We start from the raw sequence: 11146 nt of genomic DNA, 5'->3' as shown, positions 1-11146 counted from the left end.
AGTGCAATGAGAAACAATTTTTCATGATGAAGATGCATCACATCAACAAGATAACTGACAACACCCTCATGATTTTATTAAGCTTCCCGTAGTATCTTATATGGGTTTAGGAAATCACATTTGTTCATACGTGTTCGAACCATTGAATGTAGAATCCTAGAAAAAAGTGTGTTATAGTCAACTAAACTCTTTGAAGCTACCTAATCATTATGGCAACACATAATAGTTTTTGAGGTACTTACATATGCCAAGTTGTTATAATGGAAAGATCTGTTGTTTGTTTTATCAACAAGCGAAAATAATCTTCACGTGTAACCGAAAAATGATATGTCCCGACTTGAAATATCCCAAAATCAGCTACGATGTTAACCACTTGGTTGGTCTTCAAATTATCACGAAAAAACTCGATTGGTCTTGCTTTGTTGGTTGTTTGGCCAGGCATGTTCTTCGTACCACCCCCTGCGGTTGCTGGTATCAAACTTGTGGTCGCATTTTGTTGCTTTGTTCGTTGTTCCTATATTGATAAACCATTTGATATATCTCACAAATATGATACTTGATGTGTATATAATATCTAAAAAGGTAAAGAAAAATAAAGATGTACATGAATGATAACAATTGCAATCCGTGGCCATTGAATTACAGTACCGACCGCATGGTGTAGCTTATTAACTTCTTGTATCTTGACCGAAACATGAACATTTTTAAAATCTTCATCAATTTTTTCTATTAAAACCTTCAAGTGATTTTCATGAAGAGGAAGTGAGTGGATTAAGCCATTATCATACGGAAAGACCAACCCTTTGGCACGTTTTAGGTTCATTTCCCCATATGGTAACACCAATTTGCATTGAGTAGGCACGCGCAAACATATAGCACAAAGTGTATTACTATTTTTTTAATTGACATATGGTCATGAATTACATCAATATTAACATGTGGATTGCTTTCTATGACTCACCAGATACTTTATTAAGCACAATAACAATTAGAAACTACAAGATATATAAACAAAAATCTTTTTTTGTATATATTGGACAATTGAAAATGCAACTTTTTGATTGGATACACATAACTATAAAAAGTATACAATTTCAAGAATGGTAACACTAATGAACTACCAATGTCATGGCCAACCGCCCTTATACGACCAGGGTGCTCCGGTCCTATCACATTTGTCAACAAATCTTCTCTAGGAGTAAGCACCAGATCTCCTTTGGATATTTTAGCTTGGACATCTACCTGTTAATAAAAACAACAGAATTGTGAGAGCAATTACTTAGAAATGATAAATATATACATATATAGAAAGAATATTCTTACAAGCTTTTCAACTATAGGGTGTATTTTCGGTGGGATTATGTTTGACCCGGACTCATTTTTAGATCTTCGACCCATGACATAATCTCTTGAACGCTCACTTTTTATCTCATACAATTGAGACGACAACTCACCAGATGCCATCACTTTTTGTAACTGAGGTTTCTTTCCCCGATACCCATGTGGGACTACTCGGGTCGGATTTGTATTATGCTTCGAACTCGTGCTTGCTTTCTCACTTTGTTCCTGCAAATAGAATTAACGAACACAATTAAAACATTGCAATATAATAAGTAATATAATTAAGAGACATTAACATGAAATTCCTTTGATGATATCCTCTCTTTAAAGTTTTGCAATGCAGACTTGTCCAGAAATGGGTAGATAACAAATTCATCTCTTTCATCACTCAAAATAACTTTTTTAAGCCTCTTCTTGAATCCTCTCCACTAACTGTTGCATGTTCTAAGAACTGATGCTTTGTGATTGTCATTTTGAATATTCCAACGGCTCTATTTTTTGTTATAGAGTAAGAAAATTAATCATTAATCACATATCTTAATCTGATGAAAGAACATGTAATTGATCATAGGTAAAAAGAAACCTTAATAGTCTGCCACAAATTATCATTTTCAGACCGGCACTTTCTTCCAAATCGGAAATTTGACAGAAATTAACATCCTTGTGATTGCACCACACACATTGGCGAACTTACTTTGTTTATTCCCAATATGTTGACCAATATTGTTGAAATCAACTTCTTGTTGCTCAGTATGGTCAAATAGTCGTTTAGTTGTTTTTTTTTCTTAGGTTGTGACCCTGGCTGGGGTTGTGGTTGTGCTTGTTGTTGCAGCTCATCATCCATCGTATTTATTCTATTGGAAATTCATAAAAAAAACACGAGAGCAAAAGAGTTGCATATGTATAAGAAATAAGCAGAGTTAATGGTGTTTTGGTTTAAATTTCTATGAAGCAGATGTATGAAATGATATCGTATTCTTGTTTTTTCCTTTCATGTTTCTAAACGCATGTTAAAGAGGTGCAAATAACATAATTAAATCAAGAAACCGGTCGAAATTGATATACATAAAGAATGAGTATCAATCGAAATGGTACCTCAATAGCATGCTCTAGTTTGTGGCGATAAAGTTTTCGGTTCGAGTTGTTTCATAGTATTAGAGTCTTTGATTGTTGCGACTCTAGTGAAAATAGCGGCCTAAGCTTCGAATTCAAGTTGTTTTATGAAATTAGGGTTTTCGATCGCTGGATTCTAACTTTCTAAAGTGGTCGCAGTCGTAGAGAGTCGTATACCAGGTCAAGTGGCAGGATAATGAAAATCGGTAGGCGGGATAAGAAAAAATGATGGAGGGATATCGAAAATTAACAGGCGGTGTTTTTTTAATGTCACGCATATATCCCCTTTGTTTTATATAGTAATAAATCAAGGTTTTGATTTTGTTTTATAAGGTATCAAATCACTTTTTTGCTTTCCACTCCAATTTATTATGTTGACTGAATCCACGACTATTTTAAACCCTAATAAAAAGGTACATAATTCTTAAATGCAGTAACTCACTTTTCAACTGCCGTACAGTAGTCAATTACCTCCTCTGCAACATATCTTTCAACAATACTGCCTTTTAGTCAATATCGATTCCTTACATACCTTTTTAAGACACCCATATATCTCTCAAATGGATACATGTATCGCAAGAATACCGAACCACAATACTTTATTTCTTTTACAATATGAGATATCAGATGAACCATGACATCAAAAAATGATGGTGGGAAATACATCTCGACTTGGTATAAAGTCATGATAATATCACTTTCCTATGAATCCAACACATCAGGATCAATAACTTTTGAATGACTCATGTTGAAAAACAAGTATAGCTTTGTGATTGTGTGTCGGAAACGGTTTGGTAGTATTCCACGAAATGTAATCGGAATCACATGCATCATTAAAACATGACAATTGTGGGACTTCATACCCATCAACTTTAGTTCATTCATCGACACTGATCTTTTAATGTTGGCGAAATAGCTAGATTGAACCTTTATGTCATGCAAGCATTGACAAAATTTTGTTTTTTCAGCCTTCGACGTTGTATAACAAGCTACTGGTAAATATGTGCGCCTTCCAACATTCTCAATAGGAGCAAGCTCAGGTCGAATTCCCATTTTGATCATGTTGTTTCGAAATTTTACCCCATCTTTTGACTTTCCCTTGATATTCAACAATAAGGCCAACAAGCTTTCACAAACATTTTTTTTCAATATGCATGACATCAAGACAATGTCGGACATGTAAGTGCTTCCAGTATGGTAAATCCCAAAATATAGATTTCTTCTTCCAGATTTTCTTCTTTGGAGGACCAGTACCATTACTTTTACCTTTAACTTTAACTTTAACTTTAACTTTGCCTTTTCCTTTACCTTTACCTTTATCGTTGTTTTTTTCTGAACTGAATGTCTAGATTTTTAACTCGGGAAAAAATTGTTTCTCCTTGTAATGGTGGTCTTGCTATCCGATTCTCAGTTTTACTATTGAACATCTTTTTTTCCTACGATATGGGTGATCATCTAGAAGAAATCTTCGATGATCCATGTATACAGTTTTCTTACAATTTTTCAACCACAACGACTGTGTGTCATCTTCACAAATAGGACATGCTTTTTCACCTTTTGTACTATATCTTGACAAATTTCCATATGCTGTAAAATCACTTATGGTGCAATAAATCATGGCTCGAAGTTGGAAATTTTGTCCACCATATGCAACATACACTTCGAAACTTGGACTCCACAACTTTTTCATGTCGTTGATTAATGGAGCTAAATACTGGTTGTCTTGGACCTTGAATTAACAAGGATATCATGATGTATCTTCTTTTCATACATAACAAGGTGGAAGATTGTAGATGTAAAGAAGAACTGGCCATGTACTATGACGACTACTTAGGCTTCGAAATGGATTGATTCCATTAGAACTAAGTGTAACGCCCCGATTCTCAGGTATTGATTTTTATATAAGAATTTTCTCGATATCAAGGTCTACTCGACGAGTTGGTTGCCCTACTCATCGAGTAGCAGCAGGTTGGTCCACGAAGTTTTAATGACCTACTCGTCGAGTTCAAGAAGGAACTCGACGAGTAGGAGCTGACAGATGAAACCCTAAATTCCAGGGTATTGCACCCTATTTAAAGGATCATTGGCCTCCCCCAGCCTCCCCTTTACAACTCCTTGACACCCTTAAACCCTAAATCGTGTGTGTGTTAATGCTTGGAAGAGGGATCTTGGTGAGGAAACACTTGGGGAAACAAGTAAATTGAAGCTAAGAACTCGTGGGAAGCAAAGATCTACTTCAGTTTGCACTCTCTTGAAGGTATTAGGCTGTCTCCTTGGCTCATTTCATCTTTAATCTCTTTTGGGTGGGTTTTAGGAAAGGTTTCTTGTGTTTGAGTCAAGATTTGAAGTTGCAACTTCAGATCTGGACTCCCTTTGGCCTCTAGATCCATAAAGTTATCAATTTTGAGCCTTCCCTCAAGTGCAAGACTCTTTGCAAGCTTAGTCTTGTCATTTTGAGGCTTTAGAGCTTTGCATGCATGTAAAGTTTGCAACTTTACGTGATAACCATGCCTTGGGAAGCTGGATCTACATTTTGGAGCCTTTGCATGGCTTAAAAATCTTATGTATGGACGAAGGTCTGAAGAGACTCGGTGAGTAGCATGGGTTACTCGGCGAGTCCGATGAAGATTGTCGTGAACTCGGCGAGTCGGATGGGGTCTTCCCAACTGTTGGACATATATGAACTTGGTGAGTTGCAAGGGGAAGTCGACAAGTCGACCATGAAGTTTACGACCGCAAACCTCAGGAACTCGATGAGTCACTCTAGTGACTTGGCGAGTTGGTGAGTTATGCATGGAACTTGGCAAGTAGTTGAGGGTACTTGACGAGTTGAGGTCAACATGGACTGTTGACCTCGACAATTGACTTTCACTTTGACCAAGGATTGACCAGTTGACTTCTGGGGACATTTTGGGAGATTGGAAATTTAGAAGTATGGGTTTCAATGATTATAGGTGGTGGAGTTATTGGCAGTGATCCGGGAGTTTGAGCTTACCTTGCGAGTCACCAGTTTCCAGGTGAGTTATCCTCACCATACTCAAGGGTCTAAGGCACCAAGGCCGACCCTTTGGATTGTTACATGGTTATGTTATGCTAGTATGATCTGTTAGATCGGTATCCTAGAGGGTAGGATAATATTATGTGGTATGTGCTATGATCTGTTAGATCGGTATCCTAGAGGGTAGGATAATATTATGTAGTATGTGGTATGATATGTTAGATCGGTATCCTGGTGGATAGGATGGTATTATGTGCTATGTGGTATGATCCGTTGGATCAGTTGTTTTCTATAGACTGTTATGTGATTATTTGTTATATGTGCACATGTTTGTTTGGCGGTCGAGGCTTCTCTACTTTGTGCGAAAGCCAATAGATCTGGGCATTCCAACCTGTTGGTTGTGGGTTGTGAGTATTCCATCCCGAGGATGACCAAACTCATAGTATGTGGGCATTCCAACCTATTGGTTGTGGGCGTGGGGTATTCCATCCCGAGGATGATTGGACCCATAGTATGTTGGCGTTCCAACATGTTGGTTGTAGGCTTGGGGTATTCCAACCTGATGGTTGACTGGACTCATAGTATGTTGTTTATGATTTTATGTATATTATCGTGGGTATGGGTATTTTTTTTTGTGGGGGGGGGGGGGGGGGGGTAGCTCACTAAGCTTTCGGGCTTACAGTTCCAGTTTGTTGTTTTAGGTACTTCTGGTGATCGAGGAAAGGCGAATGCATGATCATACCACTCCTCCTGTTGTTATGTTTTTGTGATTGGAAACAGGGATACTCTGATAATTATTATTTTGAAAACAAATTATGTAATGATTAAACGTATCTTTTGTGTGTTGAAAAGTTTTAAATTGACTTAAATTTTATGGGTGTTACAATAAGTCCACAACGAATATTTCTAATTTCTCGACCAAAATCTTCAAAATCAGAATCTATATTTCTCCATTGAGGAGAATCTGCCACATGTCGAATTTTTCCATCTCTTTTATGTTCCTTGGCATGCCATCTCATCAATTTTGCATCTTTGGCATTTGCAAATAAGCGTTTTAACCTTGGAATGATAGGCAAATATATATATATATATATGAAAACCTTTTTATTTTTGTGCCGCCAAAAGAGCGTTTATAGGATTCTCACGTCGACACGTCACCCAACATTGAAACGACGCCAGTCAAATCGGTGACAATGAGATTAAGGCGAACCGGCAACTTTCTTTCCTCAGGGTTTCCAGAAAATGATGCATTGAATCGACACGGCCTCTCATACGCTTCTTGAAGACAAAGGATATATATATATATATATATATATATATATATATATATATATATATATATATATATATATATATATATATATACACCCTTATCGGCCATCATTCTGTCTCGATTGATCTTCAGTTTGACGTAGGCCTCTCCTTCTCAATTTCTGTTATCGTCGTTAATGTTTTTTTTTTTTTTTTGTTTTGCAGGGTCTATGGAGTACTCCAGAGCGGGGGTTTGTGATGTTTTTTCTCCCGCCAACACTACATGTACACAGTTTCGATGACGCTTCAAAACATAACTTCAGAACGTCCATCAACCTCATTCCCAAAAGGTATTGCCTCATTTTCCTCTGGGTCTTATCGATTGAGTGTAATACGCAATTGATTTCATTTTCCTTTCATCACATCATTTTAAATAAGGGTTAGGGTTCACCGACTATTGATTCTTACAAAATCATTGTTTCTCCAATTCTCTGAAGAAAATTGTGTTAAATTTGGAATATATCAAGGTAGAGTACAATTGTTTTCAATTTACTTTCTGTTTAGATTGCGATTACAAAATGGAGGCGCTCCAACTTACTGGTGTCCACTCCTGGTGTCCACATATGATTTCTTCAGTTTCAATTTGTTCATCATCCTGAAGTAAAAAAAATTGCTTTTATTAAAAAAAAAACTCCTACTTGCCTCGTTATTTCATCAACAATCTCCTTAATTCTAATTTCCCTTTTCAGTTTTTTTGTTCCCCTTTGATGCTCAGTTTCTTTATATATTCTTAACCCTGTCATAGAAGAAGGGATGAGGTGCGATCACTGGCAAGCATGTGGTTACTGTAGATGGATTGAATTTTGAAAAGCTCTGTTATTTCGTTCAAGATTATTCTGTTTTCATTAGTACCTAATTCCCGCCTTGATTATATAATTGCTCAACCAAATCTTCAAACGAAACTTCATCTTCCGTACCCTATATTTGCAGGTATTTGCTATTTCGTTGGGCGTAGACACTTCCAAGGTTACATGTGCATGGAAATTTGATATTAAATGTGTTTGCTTCATTTATTTATTTCAAATTGATTTCAATCACTTATTTGGTTTGCTTTCTACGGTCCATTATTAGGCAAATTATGCTTCTTTCTTGAGTTTTGAAACCGTAGCAATTGATACAAAGAGTGCTTTGATATTTTATTCAAATTTAATTATTTTTATTGGTTTGGTAAAAGTTGGGATTCAAGAGCATGACCACCAGGTGAGTTTTCTTTTTGAAAGAATCATTTTAGGTTTCAATTATGTTACGATAATACAAAAGTAAAGTTCATGTATGATCTGTAGTTATCTATTGTCTTTATAATATGGTGTTGACATATTATACACGAGCACACACACACCTGTGTCAAGGAACCTAAGGAAAAAAAACAATTATTAATTGCTATTTTACTTTAAAGCTCAACCTGATCTTCTCGACTTCTTTTGAAGTATCTCCCGATCCTACTTCCCGTGTGTAGTAAAATGACCATTTCTCCACTAATGTCGATCCATAAACAATGATTCCTAAACCTTGCTTTAGCTATTTAAACATTTATACTTTTCTTTGACTACTACAGAAAAGTATAAAGCTTCACCAGTTTAGTAATTTGGCTATTGAACTATTATTTCTTAATGTTTATTGTGATAATGTTTATTAATAGTCAGTAGCTAAAACAATATGTTTATGGCCCCTTTGAACTTTTAAAATGCTTCATGTTCTAATTCTATCATGTGGTTGATTTTAATAGTTACATCTACCCTCAAGTGTTACCAGGTTCGTCACAAGTCCATCGACAAATTTTTTCTGTTTCTTAAATCTTTTAACTTTTATCTCCAGGTTATTTAAAAAGTTTACCATGTATAGGACTAAATGAGGAAAGTGGTACCAACTTACAAGTTTGACACCAAGAATCAACTTGTAAGATCGATTATGCTGTAAATAGAATTCGTTTTTACTCTTTTCGTGGGGTTTCCAAATGACACTGATCAGAGAGCCAAGATGCATTTGATGAACTTTTAAGATTGTATTGACTTTGACTCATACCTTTAGAGTTTAAGATTTTGAGATTTTCAAAGCTACTATCATATCCGAGTTCCATATGTATAAAATTATGTATTAGACAATATGCTCTTTAGATATTGTAAACCCATGAGGATCTATCAAGTATGAGTCAGTCTGTCAACAATGCACCTTGAGACCATCATAGATGGTATAAGTTGACTCAATAAGGCAAGCACAGAAAACATATCACTTTATTACAGACCAAATGTAGCAAACATGAGAAACACTACCCAAAAAGGTATTAGCTAAGATTCATATTACAATACCGTAGCTTCATCTTTGCATATTATAATATTGTACATTATATATACCATCATAGATGGTATATATATATATATATATATATATATATATATATATATATATATATATATATATATATCTAACCATTTTTACTCGATTATTAACTTGTCAATGTTAGCCTCTTTTTGATCATGCATTACTAACAGCGAAATGGTGGTTAATGCAAAATCCAGTCCATGTTGGTCAGTTGAGAAATTAAGCCGAGAGAAATTGCAATCCCACTTGCTGTTTTTGTTGGATAATACAAGATAGAAATTACAAGAAATAGCAATGGACATTACCCTTTTATCAATATAGGCAATTTGTTTTAGTTATTAGGTAATATCAATGTTATTTCACTCTTACACATAATATCGACATACTTGGTTGTTTACCAATAATATCATTCACTCTTACACATAATATTGAACTACTTGGTTGTCTACCAATAATAGCAACATACTTACAATTAATTACTCATAATAGCAATGTTCTTACATTTCTTGAAATACCCAAATTACCCTTTTGTTTTTTTCTTATTTGGATAAATACTTTAGATAACAGTATAAGAAATACCTAAATTACCTCCGTGGGTCGTGCTTAGCATGGGCCTTAAAATTTTCTACTATATATATATATATATATATATATATATATATATATATATATATATATATATATATATACATATATAATTTTTTTTCCTACACCATTATTTATTATTATTTATTTATTTATTTTTCAGTTAAGGCACGATAACATATTTTTTCCGCCAAAAACTCAATCATAATCTAATCTATTATCGATGCAATTGTTAATACACACAAAGGAGAAAAATAGGGTTCGATAAAGGGGAAGAAGTCGAGACGGCTGTTGCAGGAAGAGATATACGCACAGGAGAAGAGAGATAGAGATGATGGAAAACATAAAAAGAGAGAAGAGAAAAGAAAACGATTACACCCTCTGCAATCTAAGAGCTTCGCTCTTTATGTTTCGTATCCCAGTTTCTCATCCAACACTCATGATTTCTGATTCCCTCACTCCAGGTTTGTAAAAAAAAAACAGGGTCAGCAAAATTTACAATATGTGGGGTTTATTTGGAGGTTAGATTTCAAGGAAGGTTAGGCGGGGTATGCTTATGGTTGTGGTAGTAGATTGTTGCATGTATAATTATTTAATTTTTACTTTTATTCCCTAAAATGAGACAGATCTCAAAACTCCAACTCATGTATAATATGATTGGTTAGTCCATGCATTTTAATTTTCTTTTGATGCTTTGGTGTTTAGCCTAATATTCGGTTATACAATGTAACTTGCAAATTTTTTGATGTTTTATGGCACACTCTAAAAAAATGAAGGAAACAATAAATGAATGCCCATTTGTAAAAGGTCAGTACTTGATAGAAACAATCATATTTATTTGTAAATCTCTATTAAGTATTTCTTTTTCACTGTATGTAAAAGAAACTCCCCTACATAGCCGAATAACTCAAGTACTGTTCTTGTTAATACAGATACAATTGCATATCTAAAACAGCTAATAATTCCAGTCTTCATTCAAACATTTTTGTCTCTTTTTGAAAATCAGTTTTAACCCCTATTCTAGTTATATAAGCATTGTTTCCATGTATAAGTAGAAACATTTTACGGTGCATGTTAGATTGCTCGGTTGGACCATTTTATTCAAAGAACCAGGGATCAAGTCCTTTGATATGTTACAATACATTGTTCTACTTGAAAAAAAAAAATTAGACATAACACTTATGAATAAAATTAATATATTTTTAAACAAAAGTTAAATTCCTTTTTTGATGAGCCGCTATTTAGTTTGTGCCCCATCCCAAAATATTCTAAAACCTATGACTAAATATTCAACTAATGTATGGGATGAAGCAGTGGTTGTTTATCTGTGTGTAGTGTTTCTTTCTTTAAAGCAAAGTTATTTTTTTTTTCTGAATTTGACAATTCACTAATAACATCATGTGTTTATTATTCTAATACAAACAGGAGTAGGATTATAGATACTTACCTAGACTTAAGGAAGAAGAATATTTGTAATCC

At 34.7% G+C, this 11146-nt stretch overlaps 1 protein-coding gene across 1 annotated transcript; it reads right to left on the bottom strand.

Moving 5' to 3' along the window:
• Positions 1-972: 972 nt before the first annotated feature.
• Positions 973-2693, bottom strand: LOC145029742 (uncharacterized). The gene is made up of 4 exons (XM_078978217.1): positions 2437-2693; positions 2036-2195; positions 1324-1566; positions 973-1242 (listed from the first exon to the last, which is right to left on the bottom strand). The coding sequence occupies exons 1-4, from the start codon at positions 2445-2447 to the stop codon at positions 973-975; spliced, it is 684 nt and encodes a 227-aa protein (XP_078834343.1). The 5' UTR covers positions 2448-2693.
• Between the last annotated feature and the right edge of the window lie 8453 nt (positions 2694-11146).

This window comes from Lactuca saligna, chromosome 2, assembly GCF_052625555.1.
Source record: "Lactuca saligna cultivar CGN05327 chromosome 2, ASM5262555v1, whole genome shotgun sequence".
Lineage (NCBI taxonomy): Eukaryota > Viridiplantae > Streptophyta > Magnoliopsida > Asterales > Asteraceae > Lactuca > Lactuca saligna.
This window is presented reverse-complemented; position numbering and strand designations above follow the sequence as displayed.

Excerpts from the sequence above, each read along its gene's own strand:
- LOC145029742 (XM_078978217.1), bottom strand. Across the intron at positions 1,567-2,035 it reads ACATATTGGGAATAAACAAA|GAACAAAGTGAGAAAGCAAG; the intron begins GTAAGTTCGCCA and ends TTCTATTTGCAG. Across the intron at positions 1,243-1,323 it reads ACCCTATAGTTGAAAAGCTT|GTAGATGTCCAAGCTAAAAT; the intron begins GTAAGAATATTC and ends TTTTATTAACAG.